This window comes from Geospiza fortis, unplaced genomic scaffold, assembly GCF_000277835.1.
Source record: "Geospiza fortis unplaced genomic scaffold, GeoFor_1.0 scaffold112, whole genome shotgun sequence".
NCBI lineage: Eukaryota > Metazoa > Chordata > Aves > Passeriformes > Thraupidae > Geospiza > Geospiza fortis.
Genome location: NW_005054298.1, coordinates 11,630,719 through 11,656,381, shown reverse-complemented (window position 1 = coordinate 11,656,381; position 25,663 = coordinate 11,630,719). Strand labels below are relative to the sequence as shown.

Below are 25,663 nucleotides of genomic sequence, written 5' to 3'. Positions count from 1 at the left end.
ACTCAAAATTAAGAAATAGCTACAATTAAAATTAATCAAGGCATGGATAAGTCACAGATTGTTGCATTTGTGAACTGTCCTAGATCCTCATGTTGAAGGATTTAAACACATGTAATTTAAAATATAAATTAATGTTTGCAGTCTAGTAGAAACAAACACTTCAGCAAAAAATGCAGTGGTATCACAGAACATTTCATAGACAAAAATTTGCATCAGGCAGCCCCTGACCTATTTCCAATTGAAACGAACAAACAGCTCAACTCAATTTTTGCAAGCAATGTAAATGAGACACTTGAAAATTTATGGATTTGCCTAAGAAAGCTTGTGACAGACCAGGGACTCTGATCTTCCCCATTTATTCATATAATATATACCACAGTGAAAAATTATTATTGAAAAACAAATAACTGAAGCAAATAAATTTTTCCCTCATTGAGCCAAGCTGGAAAATGCACACCTTAGCCATCTAAGTGAGCAATATGCAGAGCCTGCACAAAAGCCTTCCCTGTCCTTGGATGAAACATTCACCTCTAAAACCGTGGGTGTGCTTCCTTTGAAATCAAAGGACAAACTGCACAGAGATTAAGGGGGGAGAAATTCGGGCCTTTGATGGGAATGATGAAGAAATAACAATGGCAAAATTACTTGAGTGGGAAGGCTGAAGGAGCTCTATACATTTTATGTTACACTTGACTGGAAATAAACCCAGCGTACTTTCAATAAGCACCTCTGAGATTTTGTTATAGTCAGCACAGTACATTCAGCACTACCCTCGATTCCTCCCAAGTAAAGAGGAAGGAAAAGGAATCATCACAGAGAGAAAGAAAAAAGGAGCACACCCCTAAATATCAAGACTGTATATACACATAATTTTTAGACAAGCACTGAGTCCCTAAAACTCAGTAATGCTGTAACAAAAAACACATGAAATTTTGGAAGACTATCAATAAAGCATTGTCTTAAATATTGTATCAAATTCATTTTATTTCAGCATGTTTGCCTACTTATAGTCAGCAGCTATTTAATTTATAATTAACGAAATTTAACATTAAAAGAGATGACTTCATTTAGTGGGCATATATGTCTGATGAAACTCACATTGTTGCTGTAACAGACTATATTTTGCTTTAGTAAAATGGTGTCTTTCCACTAAACTCAATAGATTGAGGCCAATTGCAACAACATAGATTTCAGCCCTGCTGTGCTGAGCTGTAAATCTGGGAAACTCCTTGCCAAAGGTTATTTTTGATACAAGAAATGGCTTCAAGGGGAGACCAGACAATCATTTCCAAGAGGAATTTAGCAATGCAACCAGACAGACAATGTGTAACAACTTCAGAGCTTTACCAAGGGGAAAACTAATGAAGAACTGAGAGCATCAGAAAAAATATTGCAAAAGCACATCCAACTCTTTTCTTGCCCTGGATTTTCTTTTGTGGCAAAATAGTGGGCTAGGTGTCCTTAACTAAAGAAAGAAAAAAGAGCTACAGAACCAGAGGAAGAGAGAAAAAGTATGTAAAAGCAATATTGCAATGGGCTGCAAAAGAAGCAACACTCTTCAGACCCATGGTTTTTGTCAGCAGACATTTCTTCTCCATCACCACACATTCCAAATTCTCTTTCCTCTTTCAACTTTAGAAAACTGACCAACAACTTACTAAAAAGTCTTTTGACATTCTTTATTTTTTATTTTTAAGTCATCTCCATTTTCTTTCCTAAATTTATGACGTTGTGAGAACACATGGAATACAAAGAGAACAAGAATAACGTGAACAGACAATTCCTCTTTTCCGTGATGGAAATCAGCTAGTCTATCCTACTGAATTGATAAAAAAAAAAAAAACAAACAAAAAAAACCCCAAAAAACCTCAATAGTTGATAACAAAGGTAGGTTTGTCTTCGTTGCGAGATGTGCAAAACTTGATGAAAGAACTTTTAAAATATATCACTATTTGCACTGTTGGTCACCTTGGTTCTCAGACCCTGCACCTGCACACCACCGTGAGACCAGCTCTGAACACTGATGCCAACAGCCCCCAGGCATGTGAGTAGCACAGAACTGTGGAAGAGGTTGTGCTGGGACTGACACTAGTGAAGGAAAAGCCTGTTATCTGTGCCTTAGATAAAAGGCATTTTTTAAGGTTTGATTGCTTTGTTGTTAGAACACCTACATTTTTAATATAGGTAAATGTGCTGACAGTTTGGCTTAGCATCAGCAGAAAGGATTTTATATAAATAAACTTGAAAAAGAAAAAAGGGAAACAAATAAACCATCCTGTACAGACAGCTGTTCCATTTAGAATTCATCATTTTACAAAGCAAAAGCAGAAAAGCCATCTGCAAAAATCAAACAAACAAAGAAAGATATGATATTATATTCTACTTGCATCCCCATATCTGGCCTTTAATTTACCATGGCATTGCACATCCCATGGATTTTTACTCTAAAAGAAGAGCAACGGGAGAGAACTCTTCAGGTTCCTCCAAAACTCATTTCCACACTCAAGCAGGATTTCAAAAGCTAATAAATTAGCCCCTTACCTACTTTCAAACTGCATTCTTTCTCCACAGGGTCTCATTCAGGACAAATCCCCTCTCCCACCCTAGCGAGAAGTCCCTGCACTCACAGGGACAAAGTTAACTTTCTCCAATTTCAGCACCTTTCCACATGTAGAAGTCACTGCACTTACAGGAAGGTGTTCACCCTGCTCAAACCAATTTTTTACCTACCCTAACAGGATTTACTGAATGATACTGACAAATCTGAAGCATCTGTCTTTATTTTGCTCTGAAACACAGCACTTATACAGACTAGTGAACACTTCATGGGCCTGGACTGTCATTTTCTGCAGCTGGTATTGCGTGTATGAAACAAGGACAGGGAAAACACAACTAAGGAAGGGCAAGCAAAACCAACTGAAGGCATTATCCAAATAATCTGAGCATGCCTTTTCATTCTCATTAAAGAAACACAAAGCCCAGAAAACTGCCCCCTCCTCAGAGAGAGCATTTTCCACTGTAACTGCCTATTTTTTTCTGGAATTTGCTTTGTACAAATATTTTCTTTTTGTCTATCACAGAGCAAGAGCATCTGACAGTGTGAAGATCATACCCCAGTCCAAGAGCAGGAAACTGTGCTACATGGTTTTATAACACTTCATTGTCAATCAGCCCTTAAGCTATTGGAGAGAAACTCTGCCATTACCTGTATTATTCAGCTGCTTTAAACATTAGAATAGATATGAGGAGATGAGGGAAAGTTCCTCAGAATTACAGAGATTTTAATTCCAACACCCAGGCTTTAGATGCTTGTGGGTTTGAATTTTTTAAATCTTGCTCTGCTTTTCTGCATCCTGTCCTTCCATATTAAAACCTGTGTGGTATTGAGAGGATTTCCAAGATCACAATTCAAAATGCTACCTACAAGGGTGTAATTCCAGTAATTTAGTTCCATTACTTAGCATGTCTAATTTGTGATATAGGTGCATACTTTAGGGAACCACCCAGGAGACTGCTTAACTCTCCCAGAACATCATGTCCTCCTCTATTTCTAATACTATTTTCTTCACTGTACAGTGATCATTACAAGGCATTAAGTCATTAAGATACATTTTTCCCTTTTTCGTTTCCCACCATGTAATATAGCTTGGATTTAAGACACCTTCCCCATTCTATTTCCACATCCATTTTCCATTCCCCAAACCACATTCCAGTGTTCTGCTCTGGGTTTAATAGAGAGGAAGTAGAAAAAAACCAAAATCTCTCAAAGGGTAGTATGATGAAAAAGAAAGACACATTTCTAACAATATCCTAATTTTTGCTGAACAAACACAAAGTAAAGTGTTTTACAAAGTACCAAGCACAAGAAAGGGAAACTTTTTGAAAACTTTTTCCCATTTTCCTTAATTAATATAGAAATTAGAAGAAGACTACTGAAGCTTCAGTAGCCCTGAGCTATTTGTTCACTGAATCCTAAAACAGGCAAAAGAGACAAAAGATAAAGGGAAAATTTTCACTCACAGGACTGAAGTCCCCTATTTAAGGTGAGACAAAACATCAGAAGAACTACTTATCTGGACCATCAGATCCCTATAGCTAGCCAGGACAGTGTCTCCTGCATCATTTAAAGGGAAAAAATCTAGATCTGGGCATTCCAGCATCTGAAGGTGTGCAGTCCAAACACTTTGTTTTGGCTGAGGATAGAGATACAGCTGGGCAATTCTCAAATGAAACTTAGGATTTATGCAAAATCAGAAACATTTTGAAAAAGGACACAACATCCCCTCCTATGTCTTCAGCTCATTCCAGCTTTGATCATCATCCAAATTCAAGAAATGTGATGTAAAAACATCCCACTCATTGCTATAAAAGCAAGAAGGGAAAACATAAGAGGATTTCCTGCAAAGAGAAAGTAATATGCACTATGAAATCATTGTCATTTCTGCAGAGAAGGCACTAAATACTGAAAATAAGAAAAATTATAGAAAATGAAAAGGATGAATGCCAAACTGGGGGCTGGGGTTTTCTTAATTATTCTTTCTGCAATGCACTGCAGATTTTTATGTGGGGTTAAATGCGATACTAAATGCTTGTTTTTTTAATCCCAGCCTGGGACTCTAACAAAAAAATTAAAATTCATTGGCCATAATTAGCCAGAGTATTTTTTCATACCCCTTGCATGGCCAAGCTAGGGGGTGAAAGGATCATATGAAGTTTGGCTTCTGCTGCAAGGCATACATTAAATCTAAGAGGAGAGTTAAGAAGTATAAAATACCACTATGCTTTTATCGGATTTATCCTAACACCCTTCACCTGCAATAGTAATTAATTTCCCAAAGGCCCATTTTGACAGTACAACACAAGAAGCAATGTTAAATTCAGCACTAAAAGTAAAGGAAGACAAAGTTAAAAAAATTCTTTCTTAGAAGTAAAAATTGATAATAAAATATAATAAAATCTACAAAGGAAACAGGCATAAAGAAGGTTTTAAAAGGTCAGCTCTATTTAGCAAGGAAAAAGAACACTTTAAGCTAATTTATTTAGAAAATACTATGAAGAATTTTCACAGATAAAACATGGGTATGGATAAAAGACTGAGCACAATATTTGTGCTCCACAACGAAGTAGTTGAGGGAAGCCAACTCATGAATCAACTCCATATATTTCTCCTTAATGAGGTAAAACTGTAAATGCCAATCTCATCACAGTGATTATTATGGATACCACATGCCCCTTTCCCCATTTGGATTTGCTGGGAGAACTGGAATATGCAGATTAATCTTGGTTTAATGAGGACAGTAACATCACTGTGACTGTGTCTGCTCACTGATGCCACAGAGATGGGACCCTGCCAGGATTCAGAAGAAAATATCTGAAGTCAGGTTTGTGCTCCTTGTGGCACATCACTGGAATTCTCAGGATGTCCTGCAAGATGTGCCATCCGTCCATCTGCTAAGGTGAATTCAACGGGAATATTTTTTCCCTCCCCCTCTCCCCCAGGTCACTTAAGGGAAGTGAAGTCCCTGGTGTTGTCCTTGACAAGTACTGTCAGTATTTGCTACAGCAAGGGCAAGGTGCCAGCCAAGTAAAAATAGGACAACCCAGGCAGAGCTTCATCAGCGCAAAATCAACATGAGCTGCAGCAATCAGATTAAAGTACCTCAGCAGCTGCAGCCAGGGAGAGCAACACATTCATTATCTATGCAAACTTGTGAACCTGAGCCTAAAGTAAAAGCAGGATCTGGCTACCCTCATAGTTCCTTTGTGGATAATGACAGGCTTAACATATAACAGGCTTTCCTAATCCGAAGATATCCCACTCTAATGTATTCAAGTGCAAATCATGTATAGAATTTATGACAATAAAATAATGGGCATACAACACCGTGCTTCTCCATCTGCTTCAGCCTCACCTCTGTCCAGGGAAACTGTCACCAAAAAGTCCATCACTTCAAGGGATTTCAGTTCTGGCAGGATTGACAAAATCACAAAATTTCAGACTTAAAAGAGTTTTCTCTGTCACCGGGCAACAAAAATACCTCATCCTTTGTGATGGGGGATGAGGAGTTAAAAACATGAATGGAACCAACGTCATCATTATGGGTGTGTTCCAAGAGGATTTGCTTCAAAGGCTTGGTGAATGCAAACATTTGACCAGCACCACCTTGAGGGGCAAAAGGGACTATTTCCATACGAGGTGCCAATTCAAAGGGAAAAGAGAGCACTTCTCTACTCACAACAGCTCTTCAGCACCAGTTACCCCAACAGCAATGCCTCCTAACCACTTTTCCTTATAGACTTTGCAGGAGGTGGTAGAGGAAACCACACCACATCTCACCTGTTTGTGTACACAGAGAGTGCAAGAACTCCTGCAAATGGCATTTTCCTCTCTGACACTATAAAACTGCAAAGCAGTCTGTCCCACTGCATTCAAGAAGTGCATGAGATTAATCAAGGCATGCCTTCAGGCTCCAGGCAACACTGCAGCCCTTGCTGCTGTATTCCAAGGGGTCCATCTGTGGTAAGAGCAGTTAGCCCTGCTCAGCCCAAAGGGAGCATCTGTGCTGTGTGAGGAAGGAATGGGAATCCACTGCATTTCTGGACTGAGGTTTAATGATTTTCTGGCACATTTTCCTAATAACCATGGTAACTCTTGAGCTGCAATATCTCTTGAGCCCACATTACTGCATCTATTCTCTGAACAGGATGCCAACCACAGCAAACAACCAACTCAGCTTCAGGACTGGAGCTAGTATTTCTAGTCACAAAATCTGGCATTCAAGCTAATTGCTGAATGGGAAATCCCAGAGCTTCTCAACTCTGTGGCCAAATTCTCAGCATCTGCATATTTGTTTTCCTACCCATTTCATTTATTTTTAAATGAGAGGCTGACTGAATTTTCCCCAGGCTATGCCTTCCATTGTTGGCCCACACACAGACAGACCCACACGCCCACTATTTCCACTGACACAAAGGAAAACACAGTGCAGAACGTATTAGTATTTAGAAAAATGCACACTGAGATTCAAATGTATTTTGAGATTAGCATAGCTATGATGCTATATATCTTGTTTTTGAACAACAGAGGTATAGAGAGCTGCATACAAGGAAAACAATGTTTTAGAAACAGTGAGGGACTTGGACTTCCTAGTCCTAAGTTTATCACCTCCCTCCAGACTTGCTTCAGATCAACAGTGCCTCTCCTTCAATTTCCTTACTCTGACAGTTTCATGGCAAAAATGCTGATGAAATAAGTTCAAAAGCATCCCACTGAACACTTTGCCAGCTTCCAGCCATCTGTGGCTTATGAATTCATGAACACCTTACTACCTTTTCCTTTTGCATTTGACCTTACAGCATCCAACAACATCTAATTTGATGTTGTGTAAGATTTGAACTTGTGAGAAACTGCACATTCTTGTTTATCATTCACCTCATCCATGCTGCTCCTCATCACACAACCCTGCCCAGCTCTCTCTTCTCCAGGCTGAAGAGTCCAAGCCTATTTCATGTCTCCTTGCAGAGAAGAGTTTGTAGCACACCAAAGAACAAAGTGTCAGTTTTAGAAACAGCCATGAGGGCTGAATGACAGACTTACAGACTGTGCAGTCAGAGCTGCACACAGCACCTCCTCTGAGTGGCCCAGAGAGGACACACTTCCTGCAAAGGGCTGGTCAGGCCAAGGAGGAGGTCAGTGAATACATCCAACTGGATTTGCATTTCATCTTTTAGAAACTAAAATAGAAGGTTCTGAAGGGATCCATACAGAGCTGTTATCTTGATTTACTAGGGGGAAGATGCTTCTGTAGTTCTCCAGTGCCTCAGTCCCTGCCTTCTCTAAACTTCTCACCCTCATTTACACCACATCTGAAACAGAGACAGGCACCTCCAAGAAGTCAGAGGACCTCAAGAAAACAACGAGACAAGTTAAAGGGAATCAGGTTATTTTTTGTCAAAGAAAAGAATACCACTAACCATAATGGAGTTTAACCACTATTCTAGACATCATGAAATTTGCAAAGAAGATATCCCAAAAAAATCCAGAGCAATAAATTCTGCAATCACATAGCTTTCTTCTGAGTTGTAAAAATGAATCATGTGTTCTCTAGAAGCAAAAAGAGCAAATCAGGATATATGAATAGCATCTGCTGCTCCTTCTCTGCCATTTCATATATATCTATACCTATCTATATATATCAGGTTATTAAAAAAAAAAAAAACAACATAACTTTGGGCTCGACAGTCCCTTCTCACTGCTGCAATACTGACTTAGATTGTCTAAGAGATACATCTACTAAAATGAGCTTTCTCACAGGTCTGAGACTTCATGAGCTGAATTCCTGAAAGATTTTTCCCATGTTTTTGGTGGGTTTTTTGGCGATTTGTTTTATTTTTTTTTTTAATTTATGCACTGTTATTGTTGACATTTCAGAGCTCCCAAAGCAAGAACAAGGCACAGCTGTTCCAGCTGCAGGAAAAGCCTGAGTGAATGCAACAGAGCTGGAAGGAACCTGGAAGATCACTCAGTCCATGCTCACAGCCCAAGGCAGGATCACCCACACCCATGTTCATTATTTCTCACAGACTCATCTATCTGTTCCTAAAGCCTTCCAATGACAGAGACTTGACAGTCACCTCAGGCAGTCTGTGCCACACAGCTCTCCTGTACACCCTGGGCAGAAAGGATGAATGTTCCCTTCAGCGCTGCAGCAGCCTTTGAGCACCTAAGACCATTATGCTGCCTCCCCTCAGCAATCTCTTCTGAGGTTAAAGAATTCAGTCAATCTGAGCTCTGTCAGGCTTGGTGCTGTGACCACTTCCCTGGGGAGCCTGTTCCAGTGTCCAAAAACCCTCTGGGTGAAGAACTTTTTTCTAACTTCCAACCTAAACCTCCTCTGATGTTACTGCAGGTCATTCCCTCTGGTCACCACGTAAGAGAAGAAATCAGTGCTGGCCCCTCCTCTTGCCCTCACTAGAAGTTGTAACTTAGGGAGGTCTCCCCACAGTCTCTTTTTCTCCAGGCTGAACAGACCAAGTGCCCTCAGCTGCTCCTTACACGGCTTTCCTTCAAGGCCCTTCACCATCTTCATTGCCCCCTTTGGATGCTCTCTAACAATTTACTATCTTTCTCACATTGCAGTGCCCAAAGGTGTCCCCAGGACTGCAGGTAAGGCTACCCCAGGGCACGGCAGAGCAGAGCAGGACAATCCCCTCCCTTGTCCAGCTGGCTCTTCCTGATGCCCCCAGGACAGGGCAGGCTCTCCTGGTTGCCAGGGCACTGCTGACTCATCTTTAATTTGCCATCAGCCAGGATCCCCCCAGGACTCCCTTTCTGGTCTCCAGCATCTCATTCCCCAGTCTGTCCATACATCCAGGGTTGCCCCATCTGAGGTGCAGAATCCAGCATTTCCCCTTGTTGAACTTCAGACAGTTGGTGATTGCTCAGCTCTCTCAATTGTCAAGGCTCTCTGCAGGGCCTCTCTGCCTTTCAGGGGGTCACCAGCTCCTCCCACTTTTGTATTGTGTGCAAACTTGCTCAGAATCCCTTCCAGCCCTACGTCCAAATCATTGATGAAGACGTTGAAGAGCACGGGGCCAGGATGCCATTGGATTTCCTGGCCACCCGGGCACCCTCTGTCAGTCAGCACCCTCAGGTCCTTCATTACATCACTCATAACTTTTTTTTTGTCTGTGTGATTGATATATTTAACAAGAAAGGTGGCATTATGAAAAACAATCCCACTCTTATTATGTTTGGATCTTTGTCCTAAATAATTTTATGGTATGATCACAGACTACAGCTTGTCATCTTTGGGACACTAAAGATAAGGAAGATATTTTCACTATTACCACCAAGTTGCACTTAGCCTTGACTTGGTGACAATGAAGGCACTGGAGGTGTCCCACAGCACCTCTGCATCATACCAGAAGAGTTGTCTTTTGTTTCAACATACAATCACACAAAGCGCTTTTAAATGCTCCACTCGATCTTAAATAATCTGTTTTTCCAAAAAAACAGCAAAATTCTCTCTCTCAGTTCCTAGGAAAGATGACATTTGCTTCATTTTGTAAAATTAGCTGCATCTTTTTCCATTCTATCTTAGAGTGGTAGAATTCCATCTATCATTTCAGGCAAGTATGAAATTCACATTCCCCTGATATCAGCCATCATTAAATGTGGAAAGATATTTGATCAGCCAAGTCAGTAATTTCTCCACATAAATGAACAAAAATGAACATACAAAGATGAGCACAAAGGTCTTGCATCACAAATGTTTTGCCCACTTATCAAAAGACTGCAGCTCCAGCAGACTGATCCCTCCTACAGGAAGGCATAATGGAAATCAGCCATCAACTTCATCTAAATAACATGTGTGAAAAAAGCATTAAATGCTTACAGTCCTAATGCATTTCCAAAATATCTTTATTACTCCCTAACCATCTGAAGCACACGAAATTTCCAGCACTTTCATTTCTACTTTTCAGAACTTAGGTAGATTAAAAAAACCCAAAACCCACCACAAACAGAAACCAAAAAAAAAAAAAATCACAGAACTTCCTATTCCACATACTAATTTCAAAGTACACATTTGCATAAATGATTCAGAAATATTTAGACACAAAAAATCCATAAGAAGCAAAAGATATTTACAAAATACTTTAAAAAAAATTGGTTTCTTATTTCCTCTCTGCTGTTTATGGGAAAATCTGGGGTTCCTGTCAGGTTTCATCTTAGGAGGGATGTGGATCACTATTTAAGCTGAAATGTTTCTCTGGCAGATGCAGACATTCCATCATTATATAGTCCCACTGAATGGGCAGTATTGCACACGAGATGTACCATATCCTCATCATGAACGTGCTGTAATGGCTAACAAGAAAAATTGTAGATGATTTATTTAAGCAGAACCAGCTTATATATTAAGAGTATGACATGTTCTGATGAATCAACTAATTTTTCCTTCTCTTTCATTTCCTCTAGAACTTCAAAGCAATCAAATGTTGTTTATGCATAAAATTTAATCCTTTCACCAATCTATAGTTTGATTGAATTTGCATACTCTATTTCCTACAAGTCAATGTAATTGAAACCATTTCCCCTCCAGTCCTCCTATCTTTGTTGCAGTATTTTCTATTAGTAGCTCTATTACGCCTAATATCTGTAATGTTGGCAGATCAGAATTTTCACTTAATGCAACCTGTATTTATAAACCACTAGGATGAAAAAAGAACAAATACAAGAAAGAGGAAATAATAATTACCTGTCTTTGATGCCACACAGATCAATGTGTAAATCACTGAAATTCCCCAGGGAGCCTTGCTGAACTAAAATGAGGTCCTTGGGCTGGTTATCAATAAAGATGAGCCTCATACAGCCTTGAAAAGCAGTAATGGGATTTAAACACTGGGAATCGGTGAAATTGTCAGGGCACCCTGTGGGAAAAAGAGAAGAGGCAGAGAAGAATATTGGAATGTTCAACTATTTCTGCTGGGATTTCCTGATGCAAGAACTCAGAGGCTTATTATTTCAAATGTTTTTACTCCTTTTGCTATGCAACCTCCTGTGTTATAAAGCCTCTAGTTAGGGGAAAAAATAAAAAAAAAGAAGAGAGAAGCCAGCCACTGAAAGTATCGCAATATGAGATTTTCACCTTGTGAAACATACTTGTGTTGAGCAAAATCAAAATGTGATTTTTTTCATCTCTTTAAACTCCACGGCAACTAAAACATGAGTTGTTAAAAGAGTTGTACGAAATGTAAAATCAGTATGGGCTAAATTCTGCTGCTGAAGCAATGTGCAGATGAAATCTTGTGGGCAGCAAGAAAGCCATTTGTATCTGAGCCTCCCCAGTATTTAGACAGCTCTGAGATCCAAACCTCCTGTACATCCTCACTTAGTTCTGTCTCCACAGGGTTCATCAAGATCAGAACCATACTACAGTAAGCACTACACAGAAATAAATATATTAGATTAAAAGACAGTTAATGACATTAATGTTTGCACTCTGCTCCAAAAAGCAGAAGATAGTATTTTTCAAGACTTTTTTCCATTTTCCAAATTGAGCTAAACCTATCTTCATTTTCCACAAGAGCTTTGTACATAAATACCTTTGAAGATTTGAGCTGTATGTCATCTAAGCTCCAAAAAATCACTGAGCCTGATCAGAACAGGAATGCTGACACCATTAATAATTCTAAGGCCTTTTGACCGGGAAAAAAAAAAAAGAAGCAAAACAAAACAAAACCAAAACCACTCATGGTTAATATAGCTTTGTAGATTTTGCATATATTGTCAGATAGATGTAGTTATCCATTGACTACCACTACCAGTAGTCCACTTTTACAGCTCTGCTTGCAGTTCTCCTTGTTCTCTCTCTGCCAGGCTTGACCAACACCCTTCAACCTGTCCATGGTGCTGAATGCACTGCAATTTAATCACTCCTTACCTCTGCTCTTAGCTGCAAGCAGTGCACCTAGGGAGAGCTCTATGGTGAGCACCTGAGGATCTGCATCACGCAAACTTCCCTGCAACAACCCACCTCCAAAATAGTAGCTGTTCCCCGAGTAGATCCGTGAGACAGTGGTTGCATGGCTGGCGGTGGCAGCGTCGCTATCCAGCGTCAGGGTAATGCGATGCCTTCTGGCATTGATGTTAACAGAATGCCAAAGCCCGTCGTGGAGATTAGTTCCTGGCAAAAAAAACATGGACAAAGTGAAAAAAAGACGTGCAGGAGACAACTGTGCTCTTCAAATCTCCTCTTGCTTCCAACTTGTGGCCGCAAATATGCAGCTGAGCTATAAAAGGTGAGAACTGTAGCTGAAAAGAACCCATTACTTCTGGAAACAAGCTGGCATAGGAGAAAGGGCGCAGGAAAAGGGAAGTTTTGAGAGTGTTTAAGTAGGTCATCTCACATTTTAATCTAATCTCATACCACTGCAGGCACTCATCAAGATAGCCCAATCCCTCACCTTTCTGGTAACACACTGTTACCATTTAGGGGGTCTTTATGTCAATCTTCAGTCTGTTGGTAAATGCTTACAAGTCCAAAAGTGTGCAGAGATCACTACTGAAGTTCTGGTACTAAGCACATGTGTGAGGTTGCAGAAGATTAGATTCAGTGAGACATTTATAGCCTGTTCTCAGGCTCCAACCTGAAACCTGACTGACTCCAACAGGTATCAGTAGGATTTGTGTTTCCTAAAACCCTCCACCACCAATTCAGCACATGGTACTGTTAATGGATGTACAGAAGTTGGATTTCTACACGGACATTCTGAGAACTGGCACTGATGCTCTGACCAAGAACCTCTAAAGTTTGAGGGTATACTGGGCAGTCTCCTTCTCTTCTAGACACTCATGTGAACTGGGAAATTACCTGTCTTGTTTCCTTATTCTGAAAATCAGTGCTGCATTGTGTGGCTCTTGAAATATCACCACAGAGCTACAAAGAAACTCCACATCCTCTATTCTGACAGCCATGGGAATCAGTGGGGAAGCTTCTGAACCCACACACAGAGGTGCAGATTAAAAGCAACCTCATTACAGTTCAAAATATGCTACCATCAGGCTGAAGTCACTGAGATCAAGCACAGACAACTAGTATTTACTCCCCACCCTAACAGAATATTTTTGTTAATGTTGCTTTCATAGAAAACAAACAAGCACTTAGGAACACAAAGAGGTGTGAGAACAGTTCAAAACAAAATAAAAAAAAAGTGGGTGTTAGGTGTGTGTAAAGCCATTTCATCACAAATTTCAAAATGAAATTTACTCAGTAATAGCTGTTAACACAGGCACAATTACCATGGAGTTAGAGGGTGGTTTTCCAGCAAATAAATGGATTTTCAACTAGAAGTGAAGTTTGAAGTGGAATATGTTGTTAAGGATTGAAATACTTACAAGAGGAAATAAATCCCATTTGGGGGAAAAACAGGTTCATTCTTGAGGAAGCATGAGTTTATTGTGAGTACCTGACCTCTGCAGAACATGGCACAAGCACCTTCTGCACATTTCCCATGTGCAAGTAGGCAGTTTAGCATGTTTGGATAGGCTGGACTCAGGTTCATTATTTCAGAACTACATAAAAACAAATGCATCCAACCAAATATTGACATTGTCTCAGCTTTGTCAACAATTTCATTAGGACTGCAATAAAGGCTGGAATCTCAGTTTTCAGTGTTCAATTGCAGCAAGCTATGGCTGTAGCAATCTACATGAGTAAGGATAGATGCAGGGCTGCCTCATTTCGATCATAAAGGGGAATGAAACATGCATACAGAGCAGCTCTGCTTTGACAACTCTGTCAGTTTTTTATCTCTGCTTCTTTTAATAGATACATCTGCCCTCTTTTAGTCTGTACAGGGAATATTTTAATATTACATGTTTTTAAACATCTGCTCTTTTAGAAAATATATTATTATTGTTGTTATTATCATCATAATTATTATTATTATTCTTGCCTCAAATTTTACATCAGAGAGGCAGCCCTATTTTACCCTCTTGCATCCCACCAGCTTCACTACACAAAGCAGCTTGTCAAGTGGCTAAGAAAGCCTAATAGGGAGTGTAAGGAGAGGAAGCCCATGGTCAGCCGCTCTTCTGAGTGTAGCATAAAGGGGGAGTCCAAAGCTACAGTCAGAGATAGAAAATCAGCTCTGAGCCTCCCTTAACTTCTGCTGGGGAAAGATGCCGTGGCTGGCTCCCAGCTGATTTCAGCAGAGTCTGAAGATGGGAACAGGAAGGGCTTCATGCGACCTGACTGAAGAAAATTGAGTGTGACTGCTTAAGAACATAGAGGCTCAGCTAACTGTCAGTGAGACTGAGTCTGGAGATTTCAGGATGCCAATTTTCCAAGCTTAGATCAAGCTGTACAGAGCAGCTTTACCACTGGAAAGCAAGAGAAAATTTAAAACAGAAAGAAAGATTGTGTGTTTCGTTATTGCTTGATCCTTTCATCCCAGGGAGCCAAACCTTTATGTTTTAGAAGCAGACAAGTGAAAGTAAACAAAAAATAAACACCTTCAGAGATTTCCACTGGGTTTTCAGTCTCCTTTTGAATAAGTAGCATCAATCTCCCACCATGGAGGTAGACCAAGAGATGTCCTGAGCTTTCAGACAGCTCGGTGAACAGAAGCAAGCCATCTTTATTCCACGTTCGGAACTGGAAGCTGACTGACAAACCGTCAATTTGAGCAGTGCCGGGCAGCAGCAAGTAGCTTCGACTGGCACTCACAAAGGTGATAGGAACAATTTGTGGTTCTGAGCAAGAAAAGGTCACATTCCCCTGAAAAAAAGAAAAAAATCAAACATAATCAGCATGACTTTTTTTCAGTCATCCCAAAATATCTTCAGTTAAATAAGCTCATTGGATTTCTAATCGCCCTCAAGGCTGAAATAGGTATTATTATTATTCAGACACATATCTTTGGAAATCAATAGGAAATGTATCTTTCCATGTTGGGAAAACATATCTAACTTCAAAATTTTACTTTTATCCCAAATGCTGAAGATCAAAAATCAAAACCTTACTTCTTTGAAGAATGTAAATGTAACCAAATGTCCTTATCAATGCCACACCTTAGTTGATTATCTCAGTCACCCAGCCCTTAAATCAATTTGCAATTTGTCCAGAAGAGAAGCACATTTACTCAAAGCAGTCTGCAGAATCTGCACTAGCTTGTATCACTGTAGCTGATGGAAGAAATTACTCTATCAGTTTGCTCAGCCACTGTAGATTACCCCACCAGATTAATCAGGCCATGGTATAAAACCTTAACAATATATAAAGCCAGGATGCACTTAAGGAGACATGTCTTTCAAAGCCACTCCAGGAGAAAACTGTTGCAGCCAGCTGCTTTGAACATGGCTGCTTTGTAAAATACCAGCTGTAATCTGATAAAAACATCGGAGTGCAAGGCTTTCTCCATGATAACACTTCTCATCAGAGCCTGTACCTCACTCTAACTGGATAATTATAACGAACAGCACTTGATGGATGTGCGGGAAGTTGCAGAGTGCTTGGGGAATTCCTGCCTGCAATCTCAGACAGGTGATGAAACTGCTCCCTATCACTTTCAAACGTCTTTCCAGTCTTTATTTTTTAAACAGGAAATAAATTGCCAGAAATAGACAAAGTTATCACTGGATGAAACAATCCTTGATAGATACTTATCTATATGGCACTATCTGCAGAGTACCTGTTAGGTTCAGAATGCTACCAACCAGATTTGGCAAAAGGAATCCATGGGTATATCATATTATAATGTGTTTTGAGATATAATCCAAAGCCTATCTGAACATTAGTCAGGTGGGAAGTAGGATGGAAAGTTGGTTTCAGCCTTTAGAAGGTTGCTACTACCAGCTGGGATTTGCTGCATTAAGAGATGGTACAAACTTTTTTTTTTGCTATTGCTACATTTCTACCTCAGTTTTAACCAAAATTCAGGCCAGAAGTCCTGTCCTGAGACATGATCAGCAAAGAGTTCTGACTGCAATGACAATGCTGGGACATACGGACAGGAGCTGCACATCTCTTCCCTCGCTTAACCTGGTCAGACTTCAAGCTCTGAAGTCTGACTTCAACTTTAGCCTATCCATTGTCTAAACAGAGGCAGAGCAGGTGTCGTTCCACACACCATAAGAACAGAGAGCTGGAAAAGCACAAAGGTGGTACAGCAACATTCTGTGTAAAATGGGATTAAAGGTGCTTTTGGAAGTCAGACATGAGGTGTGTCTGCCTTTTGGGGGCTTCTTTTCAGGAAGTATTTTTGTTACTCTTACTCAAAAATTGAGACCTCCATGATATAAGAGCCATAAGTAATTGCAATCAGGACTAAAAACTAGCCAGAACTTGTGAAAAATAAGAGGCAAAAAAGAAAAGTTGAGTAAAACAACTGATGCCCCAAGAACTTACATCAATTCAACTGATTAATTTAGGAGGGAAACAACTTAAACCAGCATTCCAAAACAAATCCAGATGATGTGGTTAATACACACCAACAACAGTTGTTGACATCCTTACTCTGACCAACTTGTCTACCTCCCTAGAGACAGTAACACGAAAACCTGAAAAAAGACATACACAACTGTTACTTTGAAGTGGGATGGGTTCCCTTTAAAAAAATTATTAAATTTGCCGTGAGTGTTATTTTCAATCAAATTATTCCAGCAGGTCTAAGTCAGAAAAGTAAACAGCTCCCTCTAAACCTTCATCTGATCATGAGCATTTTGCATTAATTGGCAGCAGTTCTGGAACTCTCCAGGGTATATGCCAGATTTCTGGAAGACACTTGATTTTATAATTGAACCCAATTTAACTGAAAAGTAAAAGCTCATTGGCTAGGAAATGGGATAAGAATGGTCTAATCCCTAGAGAAAATAAAGGAGACGTTCAGCTCTACCCAGCTGCTGAAAACTTTAGCTATCATGTGGCATTTGAGAATTCCATTGAGTCCATCTCCAGACTGATTAACGACTCCTCTAACAAGCAGTGAAATCTTAACAAAATAGTTCTTATTGTTCTTACAAGAGGAAACTTCTGAGTCTAAAAATGCAATCAAGATACTTGCAGTTTTTTCACTGCTGCCACAACAGCTGTCTTAAGAAAACAGTAGGAGCAGCCCAGATTTCTGCAGGCAGGGTACAGCTTTAGAGGTGGTTCTTGTTCAAGGGAGTTGTTGAATGAACAGGCAGCAGCATGTTACAGCATTTTAAAGAAGAACCAGAACCTCTCCTATTAAAAGAGAATGGAAGAACACAGTTTCTAAGTGATGAGGATAAAAGTGGATTACATAGAAGATCCTCTGAGCCATAAACTTCATCCAAAACTGACTGGAAACTTTCCAGTGACTTCTGTGGGACTTCAATAAAACCTGTATAACTTTAATGAACCATTTCAGTCATTTCTGGCCTTTCTTCATGTAGTATTATGTACTGTTCAATGAAAAGAGAAGACAACACCACAGTCAGGGCAATTGGTAACAGGTTCTTTATACATCCTCCTTGCTCTCAGAGAATACTAATCAAAAATAATATGCACTTGGGAAATTATTCAAACTGACAGCTGCACTGCAATTCTCAGCACTTAGCCTACCAGAGGATCCAGGCCAAGATCACAGCTTGAAAAGAAAGAACAATAAATGAGCATTTCTGAGCTCTCATTCTACCTGCAGGTTCGAGCATCAAATGGGCACTTAAACTTTCCTCATTAATCACTCTGTGGATACTGTCCAATAAAAAGGGTATCTTGCTTTCTGCAGAGGATTAGAAAGGATGATTTCATACGACAGGTAAAGGGACTAAGATCCCAGGCCTGGCTGAGATAGAAATGTGGTAAACTGGCAAGAATATCTCCAGCTTGGAAATTAGAGGACAACTTCTAGCTGTGAAGGGACTGAGTTTGCAGATAAATTTACAAGGAGAGTAACAGAATAAAAAGGTGACCTTTGATGCAGTTTTAAAAGGATAAGATGAAAAATTGGACTTCAACTCTGAGAAACTGGATTTTGAGAATGAGGGAGGTTCCTTCAAGCCCTGTTTTAAAATTAATTCTCTCTAGCAGAACAAATGTCAGGAGACCCACATATTTCATGTACTTCTCAAGACCATGCCGAACACTACATGAAAAGCAAATCAAAGTGAGATACCAGCTCCAGCCTTCTGAAATACTGCTGCAAACTGTCTTCAAACAGGATATGGGAGCACCAAGGTGCGCAGTGTTCCTTCAGTTAGGACGGGTCCACTGAGTGAGCAACCAGTCCATCCCAAGAGCAGGGGACCAAAAGTTCCTGTACTGAGATGGGTTTCTGTTTCTCTGAGAACAATTTCAATATGGAAATCTGAAAGCTTTCCTGATCCAAGTTACATTGAAACTAATATGGCCTGGCGATAATCTCATGACAGAGAACTGCCTTACATCCACTTACTGCAGGTATCGTGAATTCCAATAAAATGTTAATTGTTGTCACACTGATTTAAGTTGTTTACATTAAAACAATATTCTCAATGGAAAGAAAGTAACATTTAACAAACAACAGAGAAGACTTAGAAGAAACTGAAACATTGTGACAACATGAGAGAAAAAGGGATTAGATGCTTGGCCGGACCTTTCTGGATATTCTTTATCTCAGACTCGTGAACAGACTGTGTCACTGGCCAGAAGCAGAACAAAGGATTTTAGCATTTTTATGCCCATAGTAACTGTACATTGCTGTTTCATTACATGGTGCAATAGTGAAGAGATGTTGACAAAAATGAGAGGAAATACAGAAATATTTTGGAAACATTCTACATTGTTTTTCTCAGAGAGACAGGAAAAGGGGGAAAAAAAACACAGGAGGAAACACACATACACAGAAAATAGTGACCACTTAATATTTTCTCTCTGTGGTGTATTGACTTTGTCTGCTAGGATGCTAGGAAGAAACCCTCTTGTGTCAAGAGAAAGGCAGTTCAATAAAGCAAAGGCTGCACACAGAAGCAAAGGAAAACAGAAGACTTAATTTTTACTTTCCATGAGCAGATGATGCCCAGCTACTTCCTAGGAAGCAGGGTTTCAGCATGTGTAGAAGTTGCTCTGCAATAATGAATGCCTTCCTTTTTCTCTTGGCTTTTATTGAGGAGCAGACTCATTTGGTGTGGAATGTCCCTTTGGTCAGTTTGGATCAGCTACGTCTCTTCCCAAGATCTCACCCACACCCAAACTCCAGGTGAGGGAGAATATTCACTTTAAGCAACAAGTAGGAATGAAGCCAGCCTTTCAAATTCACCTTGATAGAAGTGAATAAGATAGATGTGTTAGATCAAACTGGCAAATTATTACAGTCCAAGTCCAATTTTTGCTCCACTTCAAGGTAAAGTGATCTACAGCTTATTAGCTTTTATTGCCTAGAACAAAACACAGCAGCAATGAGATTTTTTTCCTTCATCATTATTATGAAAACAGAACCACATCTACCTTAAAATAGAAAAGTGTATGGAAAGCAATTCCTATAAGCATTTTTCTTTTTTTTTATGTATTAGTTTCCTTTAATAGATTTTCCTCTTTTAAATTCTAATTATCTGTGTATCATAACACAACACCAGCTTAAATGGTTGGTGTGAATTGCACACAATCCAGGCTCCTGACTGTGATGGGCTCAGCTTCTGTTACGCCAAGTGCCAAAGACTTCCTAAGGCCTCACCAATTGGAATAAGACCTTAAAAAATATACTAAAGCCTCGGCTTTGCAGAAAATTACATTTTCTCCCATTTTCCTTATCTCCTGCTAACTCCTATGACAATAATTAGCCATCTCTCTTCCTCTCCTACAGGGACTAACAGCCTTATCACCTCCCACCTTGAAACATCCTCCTCTGCTCAGCAGGCACTAACTGCCCTATTCATTCAATTTGACTAGCCAGATAATGTAATAAATGAAACCCTGAACAATTGTTTCTAACCTGTAATTTGCTGAAGTCTGATGACTCTCAAAAAAGCCTTGTTTGCTCAGAAACATGTCATTTTTTTCTGCATGTCATCCAGAATGATTAAAAAATATGGTCTCTCTCCCTGAAATACTTGCTTCATTTGTTGCCATCACAACTATCAAAATCCTAACACAAAGAAACTTTTATATCAAGGAGAGTTTATTAATGCAGCTATGTGCTGGATTATACATTTGCATGCTGGAACTCTTTAGAATTGTGGACAAAGCCTACCGAAATCAATGGGAAAGATGTTATTTAAATAGACTTTATTTCAAGACCTCAATTGAGGTGACACACTTAATTTCTTTCAAAATAATCCTGTTATACCCTTCAGGAACAATAAAGTAGGACCTTAGAATGAATGTTATTTATATAGACTTCCTTGCTATTTCACATTGCTGGTAGAATGCAAAGGAGACTCCTCTGAAGACCCAGAGACCACAAAGAAAGATAGAAGAAAATATAAAAACCTATTTTTAAAAGAACCAAATATTTCTAGAACCTGAGTTCACCTGCCTTATCTAAAAAATAACAAATTCAGTTCTCTCTTTAATTGTGTGACCCAACACTTCCATTAAATAATTGAACAAAATTTATTTTTTTAGAAATTCATCTTGGTCCACAGGAAGTTGTGAAAAATGTCACTGAAAATTTCCAACATTTTTTATATAGGATTCCTATAGTCTTTTTGGAGCACCAAAAATAGGAGAAAGAATCTAACTTGTGATTCTCCAAACCCTAGGAGGGGCCTTCACAAATCACCAGCCTGATGTTCACAGATAGATCAACACTTGCCAGAGCACTTTGGTAGAACGAGACATTCACAGACAAGTAAATTCTTCTCAGGATGAAGGTATCTCAAATCAGCTTAATAAAATAGCATGTTTGGATTCTCTATAAAGAGAATGAATTATTAGTTTACATTCTCCTGTCACTAGGTATCTTTCCTTGCTCTTTGATGCTGGCAATTGGTTATTTCCCCAAGGCACTACAGTGATACATTTACATGTCACCACATCCCTCGCTGTGCTGAGCTGTCACTCTCACATTCAGCATGGCAGGCCAGCGTAGAAATTCAAGCATATCTGAGAGCTGACAACTTCTGCCTCACAGTACCCTGCACTCCTCTGGAGCCAGCACAGGGTTTGCTCTGCTAAACAAAGATGCAACTCCAATTTTTATTAGCCAGAGGTAATGGAAGAGAAAGGGAGATTGTGTTTTTCTCAATTTCAGTGAGTAAGTAGGGTGGAACATTGAGAAGACCAAACACAGCATCTTTTCATGATCTCCTAATTTCTTTTCACGAGCTAGACAACTTCCTATTTTGGCATCACAAATCAGTGAAGCACAAAAACAAGACACTGGCCAGAGGTCACATTTGAGCAGTTTCTAAACGTGCAACCAGAATCTCGCATTAATGTTGCTAGATTCCACCCATCCATGGTGGAATGGATCCTATATTTTCAGGAGGCTATAGCTATTGTTTTCTCTTATGTCCTCCCTCCACCAGATGCATTTAGCAATTCTCAATGGATTTGTCCTCCTAAAACTTGCCCCATCTCTTCCTGCATCTACGTATACTTTTAACAAGCACAAAATCCCTCGATGAAGACTTCTCCATCCCAGATATCAAGAGATAAAATTTCCTTCTGTGAAGAAAACTTTCCCTTCTGCTTCTTGTAAATGTGGCTCTTACTTGCATATTTTCTTGCCCCTACTTAATTGCCCAAGAAGTGTAACTGCTGTGTGATTTCTCATAATGAGCAGTCTGCACTTTTCTTGTGCTGAGAAGACATTTTGTAAATAGGGCAAACCTTTAGATTACTGTTTTAAAGCATTTTATGAGGTTCCCAAGGGTCCACCATAGGACCATGACAGTGGTTAATTACAGAAATTTGACTTCTCATAACCTTTTACAGTAATCACTTGGATAGCACATAAAAGATTCTATATCATTGCTCACATTCAATGATCAAGGGAAGGGAAAACAAAATGAACAAAAAACCCCAAACAAACAAAACAACAAACCTTCCCCCACCCCCCCCAAAAAAACCCAAATCCAACAAAAAACCTCAAAAGAAACCCAACAAAAAATCAAACCAACCAAACAAAAAAACACCAAACCAAAAAAACCAAAAAAAACCCTAAACACAAAAAGCCACAAAGCCTACAACATGCCATCAGGGACAGAAGAAACCCCAGAGAGAAGAAAGATCTCCTGTCCAAACAGACAGTGCTATGTAGGGAGGTTAAGTATCAGGCAATACAAAAATGGAATTCTGAAGGCAAGTTCCAGTTCAAAGAGACAGGCTGCCTCCTTATCTTGAGATGCCTTCTCAAGGGGGTTTATTGCAAGCCTCAAAACTGCAAATGAGTTACAGAAAAGAACAGGCAGAATGATAATCACAGCCACCACCCAAGAGTACAACACAAACTACAGCACTCTGCTATTGACAACCTGTAGTTTCTTCCTCTGACTTTAAATGCTGCTGATTTGGGACCATTATTTATACGGGTGAGGAACTACATCATGAGAGGAAATCTATACCTCCAAAGCTGGGGTATCATTCTCCTGCTTGTGTGAAAGATGTCAGAAGCAAAAAAACCCCAAAGCTGATATGCATGAAAACCCCCAAGTTTGGCTCAATGACTGTGGCAACATTCACAAAGGCATAGAGAGTGAGTGTTGAAGTCTGCCTGCCTTTGGAGGCAAAAACTGATGTCTCTAAGCATTAATGGCTTTCTAATCCCAAACCAACCAGTTTGTCATCAAATATCTTTTGCCAGAAGGCAAAAGTATTTTGGGGATTAACAAGGCAGAACCATCTCAGGTGATCTCCAACTTGTGGAGAGAGAACGTAAATAAGCAACATATTTTTAGAAGGAGTAGTTCCAAGTCCCTGCTACATTTAATCATTCTTCTGTGCTGATCCTTTCATTGCATTTCCACTTCAGACAACCTTAGTGACTACAAAGACATGAAGCAGAGAAGATTGCAGCTCCCTGTGGATAGAGAGCTTGTTGCTTGAAAACCTCCATGCACTTGGAGTATAAGCATCTAGTGCAGAGTAACTCTGGCAGGCAAAACACTAGATTTAACAAGAACAAGTTATTTTAATTTGAGGAAGTTAATTGCTAATGAGTGAGGAAGAATAGAAAAGGAAAACAGGATTAGCCTGGATAACCTAGAAGTACCTGAGAGCTGCTAGAAACAGCTGGGATGCAAAGAATGTTGGAAAAGAGATTTACAGGGCCCACTTCCAATAGAAGGGTGTTCATCTAAGATTATGAGGCACTCTGAGCGTGGCAACCTTTCCATGCACTTTGCATACCCAAGCGTCACAGACACAGCACAAAACAGCTCATAAACCTTGAAAAATGCAGTAAGCAGCCCGCCTCTGGAAACCATGGTGTTTAAATCATCACTTATGTGAAAGAGGTTGAAGGGTAGAGGCACATCCCCAGTACCTGAAATTGAGAGAAGAAGCTGGATTCCTAGACCTTTCATCTAGCATTGTCTGAACCAAGGGTAGTGATAACAGAGTTTCACTGCTTGGAGCCACTTACACCCAGACAATGCCCTTCTGAGAAAAAGTGCATTGCAAAATTTTGCTCTTCCCCTTTAGTAAGGCCTTTCCATTACCCAACCAGCAAAACAACCAGATGTTTAATGACCTAAGAAGTGGACAAGGGCTCTTTGCTCCCCCATTAGAAAGTAAGCTGAGGGGAAGAGCAATTTAACACAGCTCATAGGATTTCTGCCTTTGAGTCCTCAGTCAGAACAATCAAACTCAAGGTTATGAAAGCAAAGTCTCTCGGTCCCAGGGGAGTATCCTGGAGGCAGTCTTGACTGCCAACAACACAGTGAGGAACTTCTCACCCATCACCTTCCCATTTTCCAGCTCCCTGCCTATTCAGCCTTGCCCTAGGCAGGGAAAGCACAGAAAGAACTTTCTTGGTGTTCTGGCTTGCTTTGTTTTAGGTTCTGTGTTTTTATACACATAGCTACAAACTAGAAGATGCCATGGGAGTCAGAAGCAGTTTCATCTCCATGTTCTCCAAAGACACAGTGTTAGCCGAAAGGCATTTATCAAAGCACAGTGTAGGAGTGAGACAAAAGCTGAACAGAGCTGAATTAAATATAGTTTGTCAAGGCTGTGGCAGTGTAGTTCACTCTTCTTACAAAATGAAATAGTTTTGTTATTTTTGTGATATATTTAAATGTATCTGTAACTTTGGACATTATTATGTGTTAAGTTACATTTGTGGTTTATGCTATCAAGCTGGATAAACCTGTAGTTCCTCTTGCTTTACCCCTACCATTCCGCATTTAGAGACAGTAGTACAAAGTCAATGGCTCTCAGAACTGCCAATATATTGAATATAAGGAGCAGCACAAAGAAGAATATTTCCAGTGATAACAGGAGTATTTTTTCTCCTCTATAAAATGTACTGAAGTATCAAAGTGGAATTCTGCTAGCGCTGTACTTCCCAACAGTGACAGAGAATAGTTCAGAAAGTAAGATTTTATCTGAGTTAACCAGGAAAAAAAAATCTCTATGACTTCTATTATGCCATTAAATATACACATTTTTATCTTGAAAAAAAAAATTAAAATGTTTCCCCAAGCAAATTCTAATACACCAGGAAAATCAGAGAAATGCATTGGTTTCCACATGTCTCTCAATAGCTCTCTCCACAGGAGCCAGTGCTGGCTGGTGTTAACCTCAGCAATATCATTTTAACAAGCTAATTATCCCCACAGCTATCCAAATCTGAACTCTGCTCATTCAATGCAGCCAGCAGCACCATGAGAGCACAAAAAGCATGGAAGTAAAGAAGGAAAGCACATGGCACTGCCTCTTACCACAGTATAGATCTGAGGTTTGCGTCTTTTGGCCAGGTCAATTATATTGACTCCATTGTAATAGAGGTTCTCAATGCACCCGTGGAAATTTTTCCTCTGAAAGGTTCCTGGTTTTCCTGGGACAGGAATCCCTCCGAAACTGAGCTTTTGGAAAGAATAAGAACAGCATTATTTATATTATACATATGCATGTGTATGTATATCTTATATGACACTGTGTTATCACCCCAAAGCAGGAAAGCAGAGCCCCACTCCATACATCCACTTGGGGTATTGTTTAAGAAACAATTCCCACCAACAACATCACTGGGAGCATGAGGCAGGCCCTGG

The 25,663-nt window shown here is 39.8% G+C and overlaps 1 protein-coding gene across 1 annotated transcript in view; it reads right to left on the bottom strand.

The window, feature by feature from the left end:
* The window catches only part of CNTNAP5 (contactin associated protein like 5), a 273,515-nt gene that overhangs the window by 112,232 nt on the left and 135,620 nt on the right, over positions 1–25,663 (bottom strand). Inside the window, exons 7-10 of the mRNA XM_031057766.1 lie at positions 25,334–25,477; positions 15,020–15,284; positions 12,540–12,689; positions 11,262–11,433 (exon numbers count right to left, since the gene is read on the bottom strand). Of these exons, the coding sequence (XP_030913626.1) occupies positions 11,262–11,433; positions 12,540–12,689; positions 15,020–15,284; positions 25,334–25,477 (731 nt within the window). The remainder of the gene's footprint in view (positions 1–11,261; positions 11,434–12,539; positions 12,690–15,019; positions 15,285–25,333; positions 25,478–25,663) is intronic.